General features: G+C 37.7%; 3 protein-coding genes and 1 non-coding gene across 5 annotated transcripts; 2 read left to right on the forward strand and 2 right to left on the reverse strand.

The window, feature by feature from the left end:
- The first annotated feature begins 565 nt into the window (after positions 1-565).
- LOC137941801 (protein PELPK1-like) lies at positions 566-2,056 on the forward strand. Its single transcript, XM_068787384.1, has one exon. The coding sequence runs from the start codon at positions 584-586 to the stop codon at positions 1,772-1,774; it is 1,191 nt and encodes a 396-aa protein (XP_068643485.1). The 5' UTR covers positions 566-583; the 3' UTR covers positions 1,775-2,056.
- A 551-nt stretch (positions 2,057-2,607) lies between these two features.
- Positions 2,608-2,679, reverse strand: TRNAQ-CUG (transfer RNA glutamine (anticodon CUG)). The gene has a single exon. It is a non-coding gene; the product is annotated as a tRNA-Gln (tRNA).
- A 159-nt stretch (positions 2,680-2,838) lies between these two features.
- LOC137941085 (vesicle transport v-SNARE 13-like) lies at positions 2,839-11,530 on the forward strand. The gene is made up of 6 exons (XM_068786337.1): positions 2,839-2,936; positions 9,534-9,666; positions 10,099-10,157; positions 10,255-10,443; positions 11,047-11,217; positions 11,278-11,530. The coding sequence occupies exons 2-6, from the start codon at positions 9,573-9,575 to the stop codon at positions 11,428-11,430; spliced, it is 666 nt and encodes a 221-aa protein (XP_068642438.1). The 5' UTR covers positions 2,839-2,936; positions 9,534-9,572; the 3' UTR covers positions 11,431-11,530.
- A 593-nt stretch (positions 11,531-12,123) lies between these two features.
- LOC137940362 (dihydrolipoyllysine-residue acetyltransferase component 2 of pyruvate dehydrogenase complex, mitochondrial-like) lies at positions 12,124-22,744 on the reverse strand. 2 transcript variants are annotated; one of them, XM_068785390.1, is made up of 20 exons: positions 22,625-22,744; positions 22,120-22,161; positions 21,697-21,790; positions 20,316-20,413; positions 20,121-20,209; positions 19,993-20,033; positions 19,114-19,169; positions 18,961-19,035; positions 18,731-18,823; positions 15,945-16,190; positions 15,735-15,807; positions 15,430-15,527; positions 15,253-15,338; positions 14,337-14,412; positions 13,680-13,747; positions 13,506-13,572; positions 13,305-13,400; positions 13,098-13,200; positions 12,807-12,902; positions 12,124-12,396 (listed from the first exon to the last, which is right to left on the reverse strand). In XM_068785390.1, exons 2-20 carry the CDS (start codon positions 22,156-22,158, stop codon positions 12,326-12,328), a joined length of 1,665 nt encoding a protein of 554 aa, XP_068641491.1. In that variant the 5' UTR covers positions 22,159-22,161; positions 22,625-22,744; the 3' UTR covers positions 12,124-12,325. The 2 variants fall into 2 exon arrangements, with proteins under 2 accessions (XP_068641491.1, XP_068641490.1); XM_068785389.1 differs by having other exon boundaries at positions 22,120-22,198.
- Positions 22,745-22,747: the final 3 nt, after the last annotated feature.

Consider the following 22,747-nt stretch of genomic DNA (forward strand, 5'->3'; position numbering starts at 1 on the left):
CTTTGAGGCGAAACAAAAAGAAAATACCTTTCTCTCCCCTTTTTCTTTTATTTTCTTTTCTTTTATGTTTGTTCGTCTTCTTCTGCATTGAACAGCCTGAATTAATCGGCTAGTTTATGTTCAGTCGTTCATTTCATCTTACCTGTTCCAGAAAGAGCAACCTCATTTAACATTAAATAAAGCTTTAACCACTTACTCAAGACACCACCTACTTCGGCGAATTTCTTGCAGATTTTTCTGCCATTAAAGCTGTTTTCCTACCGCCATTTATCCATTTTCTTTCTTTCTCGCCACCTCTGTCAACCGAACAATGAATAAAGTAACCAATGATCTTGACCATATGCCGCGAATAGACTCTGTATAGTGAGGATGAGAAGTTGAGCTACCTATCCTTTTTCAACAACCTGAACCACAAGAAAGAACACGTACCACCTTGTACGTTTTCCCCTTCCATGGAAAATCATGCACCGTTCAACAACCGTCCTTCTACGCTCTCCGCTCCTTCCCCTATAAAAACCCAAGCCATGGCCGGAGTGATTCAGTCAAGCAATCGAATTCAGTAGTTCTCTTTGTAGTAGTAAACATGTCGTCTCGTCGATCAGTTCTGTTGTGCTTTCTCTGCATTGTGCTTGCGTTCTCGAGCATCAATGTGAGCTTGGGGGCTCGTCGTCTTCTCGACGAAAAGCTGCCTGAGGAGCCTAAGGAGTTGCCGAAGCAAGAGATTCCCAAGGTGGAGGTGCCAAAGCCCGAGCTCCCCAAGCCGGAGATTCCAAAGGTGGAACTGCCAAAGCCAGAGATTCCCAAGGTTGAGGAGCCAAAGCCTGAATTACCCAAACCTGAGTTGCCAAAGTTTGAAATTCCAAAGGTTGAGGTTCCCAAGCTGCCTGAGTTTCCAAAGGTTGAGGTTCCCAAGCTGCCTGAGTTGCCAAAGCCCGAGTTGCCGAAGGTTGAAGTGCCAAAACCTGAGTCGCCAAAGCTTGAAGTGCCCAAGCCTGAGTTGCCAAAGCCAGAGGTGCCAAAAGAATTGCCAAAGCCTGAATTGCCAAAGATCGAAGTGCCAAAACCTGAGTTGCCAAAGCTTGAAGTGCCCAAGCCTGAGTTGCCAAAGCCAGAGGTGCCAAAAGAATTGCCAAAGCCTGAATTGCCAAAGATCGAAGTGCCAAAACCTGAGTTGCCAAAGCTTGAAGTGCCCAAACCTGAGTTGCCAAAGCCAGACGTGCCAAAAGAATTGCCAAAGATTGAAGTGCCAAAAACTGAGTTGCCAAAGCCGGAGGTGCCTAAAGAATTGCCAAAACCTGAGTTGCCAAAACCTGATGTGCCTAAGGTTGAGGTGCCAAAACCTGAGTTACCGAAGGTCGAGGTGCCGAAACCAGAGTTGCCAAAGATTGAAGTGCCAAAACCTGAGTTGCCAAAGCCCGAGGAGACAAAGTACGAGGAGCCAAAGTACGAGGAGCCAAAACCCGAATTGCCCAAGATTGAAGTGCCGAAACCCGAGTTGCCAAAGATTGAAGTGCCTAAATTACCTGAGTTGCCAAAGCCTGAGCTGCCAAAACTTGAGGTACCAAAACCTGACGTACCAGAGCATGAGTTGCCGAAACCAGAACTACCAAAGCCTGAGCATCCACAACCTGAGTTACCCAAGATTGAGGTGCCTAAACCAGAACTGCCCAAGCCGGAGAAGCCAACAGTGCCCGAGGTTGAAGTGCCTGAACTACCTGAGCCCACCATTCCTGAAGAAGCTCCCTCCTCCACCCATGAGCCCTACACGCCATGAGCAGTCCACCTCGCATTCCTTTCATTGGCACTTTCAGTAGAATAACACGGGTATCGGCAATAAAATAAATCCATTTCACGGTCAGCTGGTTTAGGAAGGCCATCACCACTTCCATCGATGGCGTTCTTCATTTGTAGTTGATCCAGTGTATGGGTTGTGGTGTTTGTTTTCTTATTCTTTATTCTATTCACAGTAGTTATACGAGTGTGGAGATTTCTTATGTATGAGGGAATGATTTATAGGCTTATGTAAGATTATATATTCTCATGTTCCATTTTGTGATGAATGATAGTGATTTCTACTTTCTAGTATCAATACTTTTGGTCTACTGATGGTGAAATTAAGTTGCTTATGACTTTACGAACATTAAGTAAGTTAACCAGACAATTTATCATCCAAAGAAAACCTAAGAATTTACTTTCTTATCGGTGAAAACTATTGCAAGAAGAAGGATATATAAACTTGTTAATCCCTCAGGTCATGTTACTTGTTAATGCCCTTGGTTGAATTATGGGAACCCAGCTTTGGCTAAGATAAGACGATTATCAATTTCTTTGAGTCGAAAATCTTATTGTATCAATTAAGCTTGAACCTCAAAATGTTGAAATTCTCAATTGGTTGGTAATCAAGGAAACGTTTTCAAATAGCCCTTTGACTTCTTTTGAGGGCATGATCACGGGAGTCTGGAGCCCTTATATGTATGTATCACAGTTCTGTTCGTTTTCTGGTTTCTGGCCTGTCCTCTTTGCTGTTTTAGAAGGAAAACATAAAAAATATATATATATATATATAGAGGGTGAGAGAGAGAAACGTGTAATGACGAAAAAGAATTAAGGTCCCACCGAGATTTGAACTCGGGTTACTGGATTCAGAGTCCAATGTCCTGACCACTAGACCATGGGACCATTTTGTGTATTGTATTGAACAATAAATTAATTTAAATTACTGTTTTTTGTTTACCAAGAGGGAAAAAGCGGGTAGGAGGACGGTTTCCTTCTGGCTGGTAAATTGTCCGTTTCGGCTCACGAAATATAACATAATACAACTCCTTTTCGTTGTCTTCCTCCACTATTTTGTGAAAATTAGGGCTCCTTGCGTCTCTTCGATTCTTTGCTCGATCTTCAAATCTCTATCCAATCGGTTTGCTGATTCGATCGTCTCGGTAAGCTATCGTGCTTGAAGACTCCTGCGCTTGAAATTATTTATGTTTTATTTTTGTTTTAGCTTTTCTCTTGGATAGTGGCCAATTGAAGGAGTGCTGTTTGGGGTTGGCCTTGAATTGGTGTCGCCCGTTGCATTAAGGATACTGCGCGTGCTTGTCTTCGATTGTGGTTGTTTCCTTTGTTTGAATTTTATACTTGGGTGAGGATTACGGGATCGGATGCTTTTTTTCTTTTCTTTTCTTTTCTTTTCTGGTGAAGCTCTTTACTCGTTGATCTGGTTTTCTATTTATTGTTTTTTTTTTCTTTTTGCCGATCTGTTTGATAGTCTGAGACTGGAGAACCTGCTGATCTTCAATTGTGTGTTCTGTTTCTTTTCTTTCTTCTCCTTTTTTTTTTTTTTTTTGGTTCATGGAAAAATTACCATCTTATTGATGTTAGAAAACTGTAATCTTAAATCCTAATCCAGAATTTACATCATGCCAGAATATTAGGATCCAGGATAAATACCTGGATTCATTCCAATCGATCACCTATTGTTGCGGAATTCTGCGACAATCGATACGAACGAATGATTGGTTTTTGTGATCTTCCTCAACTAAATCTCCTTAGTTCCTCAATAGGACCTTCGTCTCTCTTCTGGTTGGGGAGAAGGGAAATTGTGTATGATTTAGTCTCTTCAGGACCATAACCATAATGTGTCTCCTTATATAGGGTCCCATAATTCCCTATGGTATCTACTCAATTGGCCCATATTCATGACCCATATTCCTTAATGGGCTTAACAAAATTAGATCGCTTAATTTCTGCCCATTCCATTGAATAGTAAATATAATTGAATAATAAATATGTTGCCCAAATTAGAATAGAAAACGTGAGTATCCTAACAATCTCCCAATTGAGTTACATATCATTCCTGAAACAATTATATTACAAATTCTTTAGCCGCACATTTGTATACCATTAATAATGGAACCACCGCGACTTTCATCACAATACAGTCGTGACTAAACCACGATGATCATCATACTAATACACTCAATGACATAGATCAAATATGGATGAGTAGCATGAAAATTACATGCAATATGATCTCAGACATTCCTATTTCCAACTGGTCCTTCTTTAGTTTTTAGTAAGATCTTTCCAAAGTCTTTAATGCAATGCGAACATTGCTCATAAAAAGAAACACAAGCAAGTTCAGAAATATAATAATAAGCAATCAATTTTATTACGTAAAAAATCTAATAACTCAATATCTAAAGTAAACATATAGTACAAAAATGACTCCCACTAAACCAAAGTATCCTCAGAAATAACGCCCATATGAGCAGTGTGCTCATGAAAGACCTTAGGCGTTAAGCCCTTGGTTTTTGGGTCTGCTAGCATAGAGTCTATCCCTATATGTTCTATAGAAATCTGTCTATCTTGAACTCTCTCATTAACAACTAGAAACTTGATGTCGATAAACTTCAACTTCGTCGAGCTCCTGTTGTTGTTGGAATAAAGTACCGCCAAGTTATTGTCAAAGTAAATCTTTAATGGCCTATCAATGCCATCTACCACTCGCAGCCCAGTGACAAAGTTTTGCAATTATATCCCGTGGTTGGATGCCTCAAAACAAGCAATGAACTCCGCAACCATGGTTGAAGAAGCTATGAGAGTCTGCTTAACAGACTTCCATGAGATAGCTCCTTCACCCAACATAAAGATGTAGCCTAATGTGGAGCGTCTGCTATCTTGGCATCCAGTAAAGTCGGAGTCAGAGAACCCAATGATCTTTAAACTGTCTGATCTCCGATAAGTGAGCATGTAGCCTTTTGTTCTCCTCAAATAACGCATCAAGCGTTTGGCTGCCTTCCAATGCTGCATACCTGGATCACTCAAATATCTGCCCAGAATTCCTACTATAAATGCTATGTTGGGACGAGTACAAACTTGAGCGTACATTAGACTCCCAACTACTGATGCATAGGGAATTTTCTGTATCTCTTTTCTTTCAAGATCATTAATAGGGCATTGTTTGAGATTAAACTTGTCTCCTTTTGCGATGGGTGTGTCTCCTGGTTTACTATCTTTCATACCGAATCTGCTCAAAACCTTATCGATATAGCTCTTTTGTGATAACCTAAGGATACCTTGAGGACGATCTCTAAGTATCTATATACCTAATACAAAAGAGGCATCACCAAGATCTTTCATCTCGAATTTTTTGGTTTTGTGCAGTAAGCCTATATCGCTAATAGCAAGCAGAATGTCATCGACATATAATATCAGGAAGATGTATTTACTCCCACTGAACTTGTGATATACAAAGTCATCAACAACATTCGCCTCAAAACCGTACGAGGTGATGACTTGATGGAACTTGTGATACCATTGACGGGAAGCCTATTTGAGACCATAGATGGATTTCTTCAATTTACAGACCATAGACTTTGGATCTCTAGATACAAAGTTTTCTAGCTATACCATGTAAATTGTCTCGTCAATGTCTCCATTTAGAAACGCAGTTTTGACATCCATCTGATGTAGCCACCAGTGCCATTATTGTTCTAAAAGAGTATTTCGAAGATACTGGAGAAAAAGTCTTTTTATAGTCTATGCCTTCCTTTTGAGTAAAACCTTTAGCGATTAGATGGGCCTTATATCTCTCGACATTGCCCTTTGAATCCCTCTCAGTTTTAAATTTCCATTTACAACCAATGGGCTTTGCACCTTTAGGCAACTCGATGAGATCCCAAACGTCATTGTCTTTCATAGACTTCATCTCATCCTTCATGGCATCAATCCACTTTTGAGAGTTAGAACTGCGCAAGGCTTGACAGAAGTTAATTGGGTCATCTTCTGTCAATCCGATGCCTTCCTCATGTTCTTGAAGAAAGACGATATAATCATCTGGAATCACATTTCTCCTCTCCCTAGTGGATTTCTTTAATGACACTTCTTGAGGTTGTTGAGTTTGTTCTAAAGGTGGTGCTTGAGGAAGAATCTCATTGTTGTCTTGATCTGGAACATTGTCAGGAATAGGAGCATGAACATTGTCCTCTAGTGCCTGAACTGTGTCTTGAACAACAATAGGTATGGAGACCTAATCACTGTCAATAACAGATTCTTCTTTAAAGACAACATTCCTTATGTTTTCTTCCCCTCCAAACTCAATGTCCTCAACGAATCTCACATTTCCCATTTCAAAAAAGGATCTTGATGTGGGATTGTAAAACTTATAGCCCCAAGAGCGTTCAGAATAACCAACAAAATAACAGCTAACCGTCCTTGAATCCAGTTTTCTTTTATGTGGCCTATAAGGCCGTGCCTCAGCTGGACAACCCTAAATGTGCAATGTGCCTAATGCTAGGCTTCTTGCTTGTCCACAGCTCATAGGGGGTTTTGGCAACTGCTTTGCTCAGTACCCTGTTAAGGATGTACACTGTGGTCTTTAAAGCTTCTCCCCAAAGTGACTTTGGCAAAGGGGAATGACTAATCATACTCCTTACCATATCCTTAAGAGTTCGGTTTCGTCGCTATGCAACTCCGTTCATGTTGGGTTTGCCAAGCATGGTGTATTGCGGAACAATTCCACACTCTTTGAGGAAAATCGCGAAGGGTCCTGGACGTTGTTCTCCTAATCCATCATACCTTCTGTAGTATTCACCATTGCGGTCGGATTCGACAACCTTTATTTTCTTTCCAAGTTGAAGCTCAACTTCAGCTTTGAAAGACTTGAAGACGTCCAGGGATCGTGACTTCTCATGTATTAAATATAGGTAACCGAATCTGGAGTAATCGTCTATGAATGTAATGAAGTATTGTTGTCCATTCCATGAAGTTGTAGGGAATGGACCACAGATATCTGTATATATAAGTTCTAAGACATTTGTAGCTCTTTCAACACCTAATTTTCTAACTTTTGTTTGTTTCCCTTTGATGCACTGAACACGCACTTGAAAGTTTGTAGTATCTAGGGGTTCAAGAATTCCATCCGACACAGGCCTTTGAATTCTCCGTTTAGAGATGTGTCCTAAACGTTTGTGCCATAATGTGGCGGAATTCTCACTTAATTTTTGCTTCGTACCACGTGAACTTGTTTGCAGTATTTCTCTTTAGAAACTAACATCATCAAGCATATACAGATTATCAATTAAGGGACCGAACCAACAAATTTGAATTTTGGTAGAGACTAACTTTATTATTTCCAAAAGAACAAGAAAAACCTGATTTGTCCAAAATGGAAATAGAAATTAAATTCCTCCTAAAAGACGGTGCAACAAATGTCTCAAATAAGTCCAAATAATATCCATTGTTTAATTGTAATCTGAAAGTTCCTATAGCCTCTACCGCAACTTTATTGTCGTCGTCCACAAAGATGAACTTTTCAGCATCACTTGGCGGTCGGCTCCACAAGTAACCCTTCTAAAGATATACTTACGTGAGTGGTAGCACCAGAATCCACCCACCAAGTATCTTTAGGTACAGAAACTAAATTAACTTCAGAACAAACTAAAGTTAGAGGCATACCCTTCTTTACATGCCAGGCGGCGTACTTGGGACAATCCTTCTTCATATGTCCCGGCTTCTTGCAGAAGTAGCAGGTAAACTCCTCAACCTACTTCTTATGTTTCTTATTCTGAGAAAATCCTTCCACAACATCCTTACCTCTCTTCTTCTTCTTGTTCTGAGAGGTCGAGGCCAAGTGAGCACTTTCAATCTTATCCCGTTGCTGCCTCTCTTACTCTTGCACACAGTGAGATAGAAGCTCATTGAGGGACCATTTGTCCTTCTGAGTGTTATAATTCACTTTGAACTGCCCAAAGTGTGCAAGAAGAAATATTAAAACCAAGTGCATGAGCAAGTCCTCAGACAGCTCCAACTTAAGTGACTTGAGTTTTGATGCGAGATGAGACATCTCCATGATGTACTCCCTTATGTTCCCTTTGCCTTTATACTTCATCGAAACGAGTTTAGTCAAAAGGCTACTCACCTCCGACTTTTCGTTCTTGGCAAAATATTGCTCAATTTCCTCTAGGAACTTCTTGGCGCTCTTGCTCTCAATCATAGAGCCCCAAAACGCCTTCGGAATGGAGCGTTTTATGATCATCAAGCACATTCGGTTGGAGCGATCCCACTTCTTAATTTTAACCTCAAGGTTATCCAGAGTGGAAGTGGGTTGTTCTGCCTGAAGTGCAAGATCCAAATCCATATAATTGAGGACTATTTCCATGGTATCTTTCTAAGCCTTAAAGTTCGTCTCGCTCAGCATTAGGATGTTAGAGATTTGGGCAGAAACATTCGTAACAGTAGCAACAGAAACTATATATAGAACAAAATAAACAAGTATACTCACATAAACTAGCATGTCAAATAAAGAAAAACAAGACATGTTCAAACAATCCAAATTGGGGACCCATCTCAAGATACCTAGTACAACATTAATTCCTAATCTTTGGACAGAGAAATTAACTGTAAGTGGTACTCTCGGTGCAATGATCAAATACTGACAATCATAGCCTTTCTTTAGACCGACTATTGTTCACATAAAAAAATCTTTATAATTGTCACACATTTATCATCACAGGCACGTTGTTGATTTGGCCAAACTGTGTCTTCCTTTGGGCCGAGCAAAATTGGCATAAATAACTCCACACAAACGTCTATGTATTTCAAGTCAAATTAATCTACACTATAGAGGTTACTTTGGCAACATGTAGCTTCAAACAATTTGATTGAAAATACCAGGCCAACTGAGCAAATTTTTTTTTTTTTATTCAGTTGTCCAGCAATGCGGCGCCATGGCGTTGGTCTTGATGCTCTGCAGCGCGCCCCTCTGTCTTCAGCGCTGTAGTGCGCCCAACGGGCGCTGCAAGATTTTCCAACAGACGCTGCAACGCGGGCCTCCACCGTCGGACGTCAGCCGATGCCTTCCGACGGAGACGCCAGCCGACGTACAGCCCCAAGGCGAGTTTTGTGGAGAAAGTTGAATGTTCTGCACAACGCCGGCGCTCTGTGTGTCACTCACCACGGAATTAATCCATAAATCCTAATAATCTAAAAGTACTACTCTAATACCACTTGTTAGAAAACCGTAATCTTAAATCCTAATCTAGAATTTACATAATGCCAGTATATTAGGATTCGGAATAAATACTTGGATCCATTCTAATCGCACCTATTGTTGCGGAATTCTACGGCAATCGATACGAACGAATGATTGGTTTTTGTGATTTTCCTCAACTAAATCTCCTTAGTTCCTCAATGGGACCTTCGTCTCTCTTCCAGATGGGGAGAAGGGAAACTGTGTGTGATTTAGTCGCTTAGGGACCATAACCATAATGTGTCTCCTTATATAGGGTTCCCATAATTCCCTATGGTATCTACTCAATTGACCCATATTTTTTTAATGGGTTTAACAAAATTAGATCACTTAATTTCGGCCTATTTCATTAAATAGTAAATATAATTGAATAATAAATATGTTGCCTAAATTTGAATAGGAAACGTGAGTTTCCTAACAATTGATTGGGTAGTACTTGCTGATGGTGCTCTGCTAGATGTTTCTGGATATTTGTGAATTAACTTGAGGAAATTTAATCTTCTGACAGACAAGATTTTTGCACACCTGGTAATATCTATTTGCGACCATGAGTGAGGTATTTGAAGGCTATGAGCGCCAGTACTGCGAACTTTCAGCTAACCTCTCTAGAAAGTGTACTTCTGCGGCTCACCTTGATGGAGGTAAAGAGTGACACATTGTATTGTTATAGTTGGACTTTCTTTGCTACTACATTGGCTGTTGTGAGGTTTAGGTGTTTGAAGTTCTGCCTTTTTGTTTTAATACTTGATTATTTATTTGCAACACTTAAAGTTTTGTTTAATGAAACCAGTGAACCTGCCTGATACTAATATTTGAGTAGGATCGAAGTTTAGAAATCCCTTTTTTAAATTTTATTAATAAGAGTTTTGCTTGGAAATAGTGAACAAGGATTTGTTGTTGTTTAGTCAAGATTTTGAAATCAATAACAAAACCTTGTGGGCTGCCAACTAGTGATGCTCTTTTTATGTAAAAAAAAAAAATTAAAATTATGATGCTCTTTGTCTACCTGGTGGGATTGTTGTTATAAATCTTTTCCAGTGCTTACCACCTCATTTGTTTATTGGATGTTTCAGAGCAGAAGAAGCAGAAAATCTCTGAAATAAAATTCGGAATAGATGACGCTGAGGCTTTGGTATTGTATGAATATGTTTTTTAGTTTCAGGTCGTCTCTTCCTGTTATACTGTTATATTCACTGTTTTCCCTTAATTCTTGCCTGAATTTTCTTTAGATTCGGAAAATGGATCTTGAGGCCAGGAGTTTACAGCCTAGTGTTAAAGGAGTGCTCCTTGCCAAATTAAGGGAGTACAAGTCTGATCTCAACAATTTGAAAAATGAAGTTAAAAATCTCACATCAGCAAATGCTAATCAATTTGCCAGAGAAGAGTTGTTGGAATCTGGAATGAAAGATACTCTAATGGTATGGCTGCACTATTTTCTTCTTCTATGAATGCTACATGAGTTTCCTGTTTTGTGATTTGGGGTTGATATTGTGGCTCTGAACAGCTTGATTTTATTTGAACTAAATACTCAAATATTGAGTAGACAAACTAATGATAAGCATCCTACTGGAACTTTGGTCAACTGATGGGAAAATTAAAGTTATAAATTTTGGTGAAAATCTTCTATTAGAGTGTAGATATTTTTAGAAAATGAAGTCAAAATCTATTTTATTCAGGGATATGCTGCATTAATTGTTGATAACGGTGAAGCTCCTGCTAATTGAATTATCAAGGAGTGTGGAATTTTGTCTCTGTGGCCTATATGGGGAAGTATATTGGGAGTACGGCCACATATGGTGTGTGTGTGTAAGATTCATGGTTCCCCAAAAAGAAGTTGAATTTCGTAAACTGCCTGTTGAAACAAAGATTGCATGTGATAAATAGTTCGCTCAAGTCCTTGCGTAGCTTCCTCCTCTTCCCCCTGATAGGAAAGTCTTTGATGTTCTTTGCTCTGAACTCTTCAAGTAGGCAGACCTAAAATGATAAATAAAGTAGTTTCATATGATATTTGGATGGTGCAGGCGTCTGCCGATCAAAGGACAAGATTATTGATGTCAACAGAGAAGTTGGATCAATCAAGCAATAGAATCAAGGAGAGTAGAAGAACCATGCTGGAGACGGAAGAACTTGGTGTCTCCATTCTTCAAGATCTACATCAACAGCGCCAGTCTCTATTGCATGCCAATAACACGGTATGACACACGTCTCCCTCTCTCTCTCTCTCTCCCTCTCACCTTGTGTTCATTTTGCAGCTGCATGCTGTAGATGACAACATTGGCAAGAGTAAAAAGATCCTTACCACCATGTCCAGAAGGATGAGTCGGAATAAGTGGATCGTTAGCACCATTATTGGGGTCCTGATATTCGCAATTATTTTAATATTGGTTTTCAAGCTTAAACACTAAGGCCTTCAATCCTCTGCAGATTGGAGACTCAAATGTCAAACTGCAATTGTTTTGATTTGGTACTGTTGTGTGCATATTTGTAATCTGAACATTTTGCTCACTGCTTTCTCGTGTTTCGCCTGTAAGAGGCTTTAGTCAATTTCCCTCGATTATATATTAAGGATAAATTGTGCAACTTTGTGATTAAAGAAACTAATGAAATGTGTCTTTAAGATCTGTCAGGTAACGGGTGCTCAAAGTCATTTAAACAAATCTTATATGTATCTTTTCTTATTCATTGTTGCATCTTTATGTTGTTTCAACTAATCGAAACCCCTTGAGTGTTCTGTACTAATAACGTTAAACCCCTCTTTTAAAACAAAACCCCTATTTCTCGAGGGAAACACACTCTGTGGTTTGCTCATACGACGGGGTTGGATTTCAATCAAATAATCCTAGAAAATATAGGTAAAACACAGTTGTGATTTATTCATTGCACGAGTTACTACACAACCTCATTCCCCTGAAATATCAACTGCAACGACATATACTTAACACATCGTACATCAATTGATGCTACAACCAGCATACCAATTAGATTAGAATTATTTTGAACAAATGGCGCGTAACTCAAGAATGGAGGATCTAGCAATGTTATATCCCGTCAACACTTCTCAGCCCTTCACTCCTCACCACTTCCTGGGAAAGAGATGATTCAAACTGTTGGAATTGCATTCCGCAAAGATTATGGCACTCTCGGTCAATAGAAACTAATACAGATTAAGTTTATGGAGGGAAGGCTTTTTCGTTAGTTGCTAAACGGAAAAAGAAAGAAAAACTTGGGTGGCATCTCATGATGCCCCTTATTTGGATCAATTCCGCGTACAAAATTTGTACACAAAAAACTTTGACCATCCTACAGCAACATGGAGTGAGGATTCTCGATGTAGCCCTTGAATGCTTTCAAGTATTCTGCTCCAATAGCACCTGCACAACATCAAAACAATCAGGGCCACCATTCATAAACCAAACCAACAAAACGAAATTAAGTAATAACAATTGCTAATAGATGATTACTTTCGCATGATCATATACTGACAGAATCCTTTTTGAGAAGTAAACTGGATTTGTAACATTGGAAGTAATGTTATTAATTTATATGATGCGTCTAATTTTGGCTGGACATTTTCTTCCCCTTTCTATGGTTTCAGTATGTCTTTGTCCTATTACCCCTCTGACATAACTTCCAGTCAACGAAATATTGACGCACCATGTACATAAAATATTTTACAACCTGGCATAAGTCCTTACCAGATGACAACTGATACGTAAAGGTAAAATCAGACATGCATGTGAACCAAAAATCATAAAAGACTAAGAGATACAGTAACACATACCATCTATTACACGATGGTCACAGCTCAAAGTAACTGACATGAAAGAACCAAACTCATATTGATCAGGACCAGCTCCAGGTATCACTCTCTTCTCAGCTGTCACAATTCAACAATTTCACAGGTATAAACCCAAAGCAGTAGAAGGTCCCACATATGCGACTGAAGAAGCATAAGAATCATATTGCAGTTGGCAATAAAGTTCAATTTGGTGATGCAGTTAGTAGGTGTAACGATGAAATTCAACTAGTTTTACAAGTAATATTAGTTTGAACAAAAAGTAAGTTGCTTTACCAGACCCCACAGCCAAAATTGCTGCTTGTGGAGGATTTATGATGCCACAGAACTGCTTGACTCCAAAGGGCCCCCCCAAGTTTGATACAGTAAATGTACCACCCTACAAAATGGATGTTGCATAATTCATCAGGATAGCAATGTATGTGCGGGCATCGTAACAGATCATAGATGGTGCAAAACGAGATCTCAAGTGGACCCACAGACCTCATAATCTTCTGGCTTTAGATTGTTTTCTTTGGCCTTCTGTGCCAAATGTTTAACCTCATCAGCAATGGTAGATAGGCCTTTCTTGTCTGCATCCTGCATCATACAGAATATTTGTATGTCATACAAATTCTTAGAATCTCACATGCAGTCACTCATTGAAGAAGATACTGATCAAATAAAGTATCTGCCCACTATTACCCTGATGACAGGGACAAACAATCCATTATCTGTCTGTACAGCTACATTGACGTTGACACTGTGATATCTGATATAACAAGAGACGGTAACGTCAAATATCTGATGTGGGAAGAGATCGCAGTCGATGTTAAAATAGTAAGAGAATAATAAGCAAAATAAAGTTATTAAACTCACTGTCTGATGAAATCATTCGTCCAAGAGCTATTACACTGAGGAACCTTCCTAAGAGCCAATGCAGCAGCCTGTGAATAATAAAAGTTCCATCACAAGAAAAACCCGTAAGGATTCAGAGAAAAGAATACCTCAAACTTGAGTAAAAGCAAAGGCTATACACGATGTTGATGCAACTGAATCCACATATTTCTGAATTCCAAGAGATTAGTTTACTAAACAGAAGAAGATAGCCATGAAGTAAAAGTACAGGTAGTGAAACTTCCTCAAGTTTAAATGAAAGTACAGGCCTTGGGAATAGGTATCATTTAAACTAATGGATTGGCAAGAACAATCTAAAGTCTAGCTTGAAAAATGTCATTTAAAATAATGGATTGGCAAGAACAGTCTAATGTCTAGCTTGAAAAATGGCACATAGGATAGCCCCTTTGAACACCATTAGTATTTGATACACACATGGTTACACTTGGGCCAGAAGACATGATTTGCAGGTTCATCAAGAATTGGGAAACATAAAGAAAAGGAATTTTTTATGCACAGTTAGTCTTTGTTTGCCCTCACAGATGTGCTTTATGCCAAACAGCACAAGCCCAAAAACTTATATAGAAAAAAAAAAAAAAAAAAAGACAGTCGATACATGAGATTGTGTAAGAAGCAAACCTTAATGACGAGGTCATTTAGGGAAATCCGTTTTCCACCAGAGGCCTCTTGCAGGGAATTAAGTTGGCTACGCAAACTGAAGAAACACCCAAAGTCAAGAACTATTAAATATTGTTAGCAGGAATAAGCCCACACCATAGTTGTTATTATTTGGAACAAGACTACCTAACTTTGGGTAGCTATTTTATGATGGCCCTGGACCCAACATTCACCTATAATAAGTTGAGCCAGCTCCATGCAAAATAATAAGCAATTAACAGCCCTACTTCCCAACCTATATGCCTAAGAATTTCAAAGCCTAAAGTAAAGATAATTTTACCCCACAATAGAACCCTTTCTCATCTTCAAACCTGGTAGAATCGGAAGACAAATGTGCCTGATGTTTCACATATACGAGGCAAAGAACTAGGTCCAGACCTTGGTCTGGTACTATGGGAAGTTAGGCCAGGTTCCTACCCTACATAATTAATCAATTTGACCAGGTTCCAACCTAATAAGACTAATCAATTTGAGGAGCCTACTTCTGAACTTATAAACCCAAGAGCTTCCAAGCCTAAACAGATGTGTGATTCTATCCATACAAACACTCTCTCACATTGAAGCCGTATTGAATACATAAGAGTGGCCTAAAACATGGATGACATGGACATGGAGCAAATTGGTTTGGAGCTAACTTTGACAGTATAATAAATTGTGCTGATTCCATCACAAGATGATCAATCAATTTAGAAGGCCTACTCCCCAATTTATAAGCATATGTGTCTCCAAATCTTAACTGTTGTGGAATATTCACCCATCAGTAACGATCTATCAATTAATGAGAGGCGGTAGAGGGTGTGTTTGGGTTAGAAGAGGGAGAGAACAAGCAAATTAAAAGTTGTCTAATGTACTATATAGAAGATGACTTTGAACTCACTCCATCAGTTTGTCTGTACGTGTATCTACAGTCAAATAATAGTGAGGAATAGTTTGTTTTGACAGCAGCAATCTTGAAGCAGTCACCTGCCATAAGCAATGGTATGACCACCAAAAATGTTACGATGAATAGCAGCCAGCTAATCAAATACAGAAAGTTTTCAAGATGAATAATTACTTTTCTAATCTGAGAGACTGGCATGTCAGAATAGTCTAAGGCTTGTGCTGCTGTAGTTGCCTTGGCAGAAGACACTGAAACGCCCTTTGCACTTGAAGCTGCATCATGGTTTATAAGTGCAGAAAACCCAGAACAAATAAATGATCTGCCTCGAAAATCAATGAATAATCATCAAATGAGTCTTCTCCTTTTTTAGGAATATGACGATTAAGGTTACACAAACACCCAATCTTAAAAGACCCATCGTACAAATCACACAAGGTGATCAAAACTGCATCTATGTACATATGTCTGGGGACACTTACCCAAATAATCTTCAATATCCGCCTTCACAATCCGCCCATCAGGACCAGTACCTTTGATGCTAGAAACAGGTACCTAAAATAAAATCAAATTAGAATTTAACAAATAAATAAAAGCATATGTCCCCTTGCAAATATAGTCAAGTTAAAAAGTCAAACCTAAATTATTTATCTCATGTATCAGCAACTAGGCAAATGAAATGATTTGCTTACATTATGATCTTCTGCTAATTTTCTGGCTGCGGGACTCATGAAGATACGATCTTCTTTTCGAGGCGCCTCATCCACTACCTTTGAAGTTTTAGTTGGCTCTGGAGAACTAACAGGTTCTACCTCCTCTTTTTTGGATGGTGAGGTAGATGCAGAAGCCGACTCTTTGGCTCCTCCAGCAGCCCCATCAGGTTTATAATCTTTGAATTTTTCTATATCATCTTCTTCTTCCACAGTTATAGCAATGACCTAAATAAGAAGGAACATGAAACGAATAACTACTTTAAAGTATTGTTTAATCTGAAAATTTTACTTTCTACAATTTATCACAAGTAACAGGCCCCTATGACTGAAAATTGAGTTCAAAATAGTAAACAACAGCTTGGCATTTTCTCAAAATTATAATCCAATAAAAAGATTACGATGATAATAACAACAAACGAATATGTAAGAGGGGTTATGAAGAACTATGCCAAGTGAACTATCAGGGTACTATAAGTGCAGTTACACATGCTAGAAAGATGGTCAAAATTTGTCCAGAACAAGAAAAAAGACATTTCTAAAGTCAACCATGCCCGGCTATGGATGTCTTATGCAGTCAACCTAAAGACTACAGGAACATTTCACATTTGCTTCACTCATTGTGATTCTTAACCAGCCACGAATAATAGATTTTAACCAGCTATGGTTAGCTCAAACTGTAGGTGACAAGAAAAGAGTCCAATCCAACAAGGAAATAGCACTTAGATTTTATACTGGAACTAAGAAAATTCATTCACTAGTTACCTCTATCACCAATTGTCAAAACAAAAACTATTGAATGCACAAATCTGTAAAAAGATGACCTACACTTCATACAACAAAAAACATTTTAGATGGAAGGAGGACAGATGAAATATTCTTCATTCCTTTTGTAATCTTTTTGCTCAAATAAGGAAATTTTTCTGATCAATGAAGAAAAAATTTCCCTCTCCAACCCCCTTTCGTTTTGCAATTAGAAATGGATAGGAAAAATTAGGTCAAACAGGGCCTTTTTTAGAAACAATAATGTCAATAATACTTTCAATTTAGGCACTAGGGGCAATTTCAATGCAAGCACTTGTACCTTTAGTCTCTATGTTTTATAATGTCATAAGTCTAATTTTAGTTTACAAGTTGAGTGCTTAACAAAATACAGTGTTGAAAAACGTGTATGAGAGAGTCTTACATGGCTATTACATCAAGAAGTCTTACAAAGCCTGAATTAATATGGTGGAGTCTTACAGGAGTCTCATAGGAGGAGGTCTCATAGAAAAGTCTTTATTTAAAGGTGTTTTAATTATGTTAGTATTTTTTTTCTAGTTTTAATTGTAATTCTGTTTATTTCCTCTATTATAAATAGAGCCTCATTGTACTAAGTTATAGTCAAGTCAATGAATTATTTCTCTTTTCCAAAAATTCAACATCCAGGGAGAGAAGACCCTAGAATAAATCTCACATTCCGACTTTTGTAAGCTGACCTCTCTCTCCTCATCTCCTTATATCTTCTTATGTATGTTGTTTGATCTTTTACTTTAACCCTTGTTATTTCTTGTCACAATTTATTTTTATTTTTCTTTGAATGGTTGATCTATACCTGGTGAGACTTGAACCCAACACCTTGCTTTAGAAACCCAAACTCCCTTTCGTCATTGATCCAAAGGCCCGATCCATGAATTGATTATGTAACAAATTGGCCTTATATCAATATTCTTTATATCCATAGAAAATCAAAATATTTTTTTTAAAATATGTACTCTAATTGTGATAGACTACTTTCACTTTTGACAACATTTAAGAAAGAAACAAAAACAAAAGAAAAAAAGAAGAAGCAGCAAAGTGATTGCTTTTCTTCAATTCTAACCTAGAAAATTGTTTAAAACAAAAACATGGAAGTTACTACTACAGGACTAGATAAAAATAGAAATTAAGCTATTATTTTCCAAAACACAGTCTAGATGGAAGTATTGTCATCCATTTATATGACACAAATAATGAAAGCATTATAATTGTAATGAAGGTAACATTTGATAACAGTCAACTAAAATGAATATCAATTCTTGATTCCTGACAAAAATAATCAAGCTATTTATTAAGGGTCTATTCTGAGTCAATATGCATAGATAAGCATTAACAAGGACGTTCCTGTTGAGACTTGAACCTAAGACTTCACACTAAAAAACCCTAGGTAGCCATTGAGTCAAAGGCCCAATCCACGGATATGCATAAATTTAATCTGTATAAAATAATGAATTATGGGTTAAATGACACAAAGTGATGCTTTTCCAACTTCTTTCATATACTGGGTTGGTTTGGAAATAAAAAATACATGTTAAGGTCAAGTAAGGTCACTTATCCAAAAAAAAAAAAAAAAAAAGAAAAAAGGTTTGAGCAAGGTCATTTCAGCCTTTCTTCAGCCTAATAATATTGACATAAACAAAAAAAAGACAAAAATAAAAAATGTGGGAATAAACCAGCACAGAAGATACGTTTAATTTTAGTTTTAGAGGTATCCCTGTTTTACATAACTTCCCTCAGGTTAACAAATATCAGTCAAAACTTACATGAGAACAGATATTAATTTTTTGGCACCTGAGAATAGAGATATGATTAACAAATGCAATGACAGAGCATTTTCTATAGCTGAATGGAATATGCATCACAATGACACGTTTGTGCAAGGAAAAAAGGTTATGACAAGATTATTTGTTGAGGTAAATAAATGGAATCCTTGATAGCTTTGGCTCTTTATATCAAAGAGTGAATCATACCTCACCAACTTTTATGTCTTTGGAACCATCTCCACGTAATATCTTAGCAAGATACCCCTCTTCCATACATTCCATCTCGACAGTCGCTTTGTCCTAATAGAAAGATTATTTTGAATGACAATAAATCTAAAGAAGTATATAAAAAATATTTTAAAAGACATGTTCCTAGATTATTTGGCAAAACAATACTAGATTTGATGATAAGATGCTTCTGGAAGGTGGGCTCATACAGTTTCAACTTCACAGAGTACTTCACCAGGAGAAACCTTGTCTCCTTCTTTCTTCAACCATCTCGCAATATTTCCCTGTTTATATTACAAAAAACGACTATGCTTGAGTCTGAAATAAAATACATGCTTCTACATGACTGGACAGGGAAATACCTCTGTCATTGTAGGAGAAAGAGACGGCATTCCAATCTCTTGGTGTGCAGGCAATCCTGTGAAAAAATAACAACCTTAGGGTGAGAAACATTGTTAAGGCTTAGCCCTCCTATATCTACCATAATCCAAACAGAGAGGATAGGTATATAATGTGGTTTAAATGTCAAGCCTAGAACAATTGAGTTCACTCAATGCATGGCATCATGTGTACATAGCCAGAGGAAGTACACTAGACAAAGAATCATGATAACAACAGGGGAATAGACACCATTGTCAAAATTTTGCTTAGAGAGCTAAATTTCATGCACAAGACAATGAAAGGCCTCTAAACCCTAAACTATAACAATAGTGTGTGGCGAATAATAAGTTGATAGTTAGGATCCACAAGAAAGGAGGTTTCATAAGGTGAAAACATTCACATATTATTTTATTTTTTTGGAGAAGGTCAGAACAATTCATAAGATGAGAGAAGAAAGAAAAAGAAATAAAAGCTATATTTAGCATGCTCTAGAGATGCAAAACTAGATTATTGCTTCAAAAGTCTGCACTGGATCAACATTCCTCAGAAGAAGACAAAAAAGCAGCAAAATTTTCATAAAAAAAGTTAAATTTATAAAGGAAAAAGAAAGTAATCTAAATACAGATAAGCTATTTGGAACTACGATGAGAAACCCTCCCAGAAGAGGTTATAAAACCAACCAAAAAAATCAACATGAGACAAGTGCTGCCATTCAGGAATGCACATATAAATACACAGGCAGTTTTTCAAAACCAAATTAGTCTTCAAACGTGTGGAACAAAAAACGTCAGGATGGAAATGTGTGTGTGTGTGTGTTAGAGAGAGGGAGAGAGAGAGAGAGATAGGAGCAATAGACATACCTGAATCAGATGAAAAACCTCTTGCAGTTGTTGTTTGAAAGCTGACAATAAGAACAGAAAAATACATGTTACAGTATTGATGATTCAGATGTCATGAAATGACAAGCAAATGAAGCATTCAAACAAACCATGACAAACTATGATTGAGTCCAAGGCCAGTCACTAGGTTGCGTACTTTCATTGCTGCCCTAGGTGAGTAAGATTTAAACAAAGATCCCTGAACAATTGATATAAAATTAGATAGGCACTAACTCCAAATTCAAAAATAGTATCAACATATAAACATGTGAAACAAAAACCAGATCTGGCAACAATTCCCACACCTTGAAGCTGAAGCTGTTAACTGTCTCAGGAACCCTTCTATCAAGATGGACATTGAGTTCTTCAGGTACATACAATGGCAGTCGAGATCGTAGAATTTCTGGAAATAAACAGAATTTGCTATGAGAACCAGAGAAAACACAAATATCTACTAGTTCAAAAGAAAACTGAATGTCTGCTGCACATTTTCAGGGAAAAGCTTGATGAAGGTCTCGACTGCTATGAATAAATATTTTCATTGATCTATTTCAAAAAATAAAATATTTTCATTGATAACATTTTGAAAATTCAAGCTCAAAATACATAGTCTGTAGGATTGGAACCTCAGGACCTCAACTAAACTGTTAGTACTACAGCAAAGGTAGAATAAGACTAAACATTTTACCTGGCTGTGAAATATAATTTCTTCTACATTTAAGCCCTTACAGCAAAGAGAAGCATGTTCAGCATGCACTAGATACTTAAACCTTTTTTTTTTGGAATGATCATATACAATACGAGTCAATGAGATCACAAATTTAATGTTGAGGATCCATATGCAATGAGGCTGAAGACAGTTTGAGCAGTTGACCAGTTCAAACAAAAAGGAAAAATTATTCATAGAGGACTCCTAAGAGAATTGAGAACCAATGATGGCAGCTGAACACATTCAAAAAATAAGTAAGGAAGAAATATATACAGAAAATACAACAAACTCTATGCATCTGGACTAGCCCAATATGCTCCGGAGGAAACTATTCCATCTCCAATAGAAGATCAATTGTCTCTGAGAAATGGGCAAATTAGTGACCTACATTAATTACCTGAGTGAGAGCCTTCAAGAATCAAGGCAACCGCTTACTGCTTTTTACATAACAGCAGTAGTGTAGCCTTTTCAGGGTTTCTCCTAATTCCCATCACATCTATTACGAGAAAAAAAAAAAAAAAGAATCATGATGTTTTGTGGACCTTCCGAAAGTCGTTATAAGATTTATGATCAATTGAGTAGACCAGACACTTATGGAGCCTCTTCCATTACTTGTAACATTCTATCACGAATTTATGAAGTTTATCACCTTTTTGTAGCAGTATTTGTTTTCTGTTTTCAGTGAACTAATTTGGTTTATCAAAATCGTGGACTCTAAATCAAGGCATATTATTCTAGATCATATCTATCATAATAGCATACTTACAGATTTCTCTCCCCCATCATTTTTAGCATAAAAACTCAAACTGCAGTCTTTATCCCTTCTACATCCACATCAATTTGATTTTATATTCCTACTGTGAAATCAAAGACTATATGACAACCTAGTCCAAAAAACAGGAAGAGGATTGTCTGCTTCCTGATGCAAAGAGAAATACCTACTGAGCAACTAAACACTAAATATGAAAACTACTTACTATCTGCCCCATTTGTAGAAGGATCTGCACTCTTGGAAAAGCAACGGATCAGGAGAGCAGTATCTCGTGGCAAAATACTCTGACCATTCTTTATCTGGAAGAGGCTAAATGTCAATTAGAAATTCAATAATTAGACCCTCAAACGCAATGATGGAGATAATACAATTGTTCGGTCACTTCAATGTGGAATTTTGACTATGCCAAGTAGAAGGATGCACTGCATCCAGCCTTAAAAGCACTTCATTTCTATAAAAAACTTCACTTCCATCTCGCCTTCAGATACTTTATGAAAACAAAGGCTCGACATAGTATATACTTTCGGCTGCATTGGGAGATACAAAGAATACTCTTCTCCAACATGAAGAACAAAAGACAAGGTCGCTTTTCGAAACAAAATGAGAGAGAAAAGATCTGAAAAATTACCTTTCTGGAGTGGCCGAACAAATGAGATCCACGCATCATGATCTGATTCGTCTTTGAACGTCAGATAGTACCCAAAGCTCTTCAAAAAATGAAAACAACAACTAGACTCAAGAAAATATCAAGATTGATATTCAATAGAACCATACGTATAACCACAAATATCCTGATTGAGAATCAACCTACAATCTCAATCGAAATGACCTCGACCACAGCAATACTTCAAAACTTTCATAAGCATAACTTCTAAAATGAACAGCTAACTTTTAAAACATTTAAATCCATTCAGGCGCAGAGATCCAAACACGAAAAAAAACTGCCTGACACGAGAGCAGAACAAAATGCCACATCGACGCAATAAGAAAATTAAAAATATAAATACAATTTAAATAAACTACGTTTAGATTCCTAATGAGAATCAGAAAAGAAGACAGAGAAGGTGGAAAGACGAAAACGAAATAAGAGGTAAATGAGCGAAAGCGCGAAATGAGGAGAGAAGAGAACAAACCTGGCGCAGGTTTTTCTGAAAGTTGAATGAACAGGGCAGACGCAGCAGGGAGACGTGGATGACCTGTGCTCCCCTTTTTCTACTCCAGTATTCGGGAAATTAGCGGGTGGCATCGGGTATCTT

The sequence above is a fragment of the Aristolochia californica genome, unplaced genomic scaffold (genome assembly GCF_029961685.1).
Source record: "Aristolochia californica isolate CCGP_79_NKW_82.1479 unplaced genomic scaffold, dmAriCali1.0.hap1 SCAF_9, whole genome shotgun sequence".
Taxonomy (NCBI): Eukaryota; Viridiplantae; Streptophyta; class Magnoliopsida; order Piperales; family Aristolochiaceae; genus Aristolochia; species Aristolochia californica.

Bases quoted from the DNA above. Each gene is read 5' to 3' on its own strand.
- LOC137941801 (XM_068787384.1), top strand. From the start codon at position 584: ATGTCGTCTCGTCGATCAGTTCTGTTGTGCTTTCTCTGCATTGTGCTT.
- LOC137941085 (XM_068786337.1), top strand. From the start codon at position 9,573: ATGAGTGAGGTATTTGAAGGCTATGAGCGCCAGTACTGCGAACTTTCA. The intron at 10,158-10,254 runs GTATTGTATGAA...AATTTTCTTTAG, and splicing joins TAGATGACGCTGAGGCTTTG to ATTCGGAAAATGGATCTTGA. The intron at 11,218-11,277 runs GTATGACACACG...TTCATTTTGCAG, and splicing joins TATTGCATGCCAATAACACG to CTGCATGCTGTAGATGACAA.
- LOC137940362 (XM_068785390.1), bottom strand. From the start codon at position 22,158: ATGATGCGTGGATCTCATTTGTTCGGCCACTCCAGAAAG. The intron at 21,791-22,119 runs GTAATTTTTCAG...AGCCTCTTCCAG, and splicing joins TGTTCGGCCACTCCAGAAAG to ATAAAGAATGGTCAGAGTAT. The intron at 12,903-13,097 runs GTAAAGCAACTT...GAATTGTGACAG, and splicing joins AATTTTGGCTGTGGGGTCTG to CTGAGAAGAGAGTGATACCT.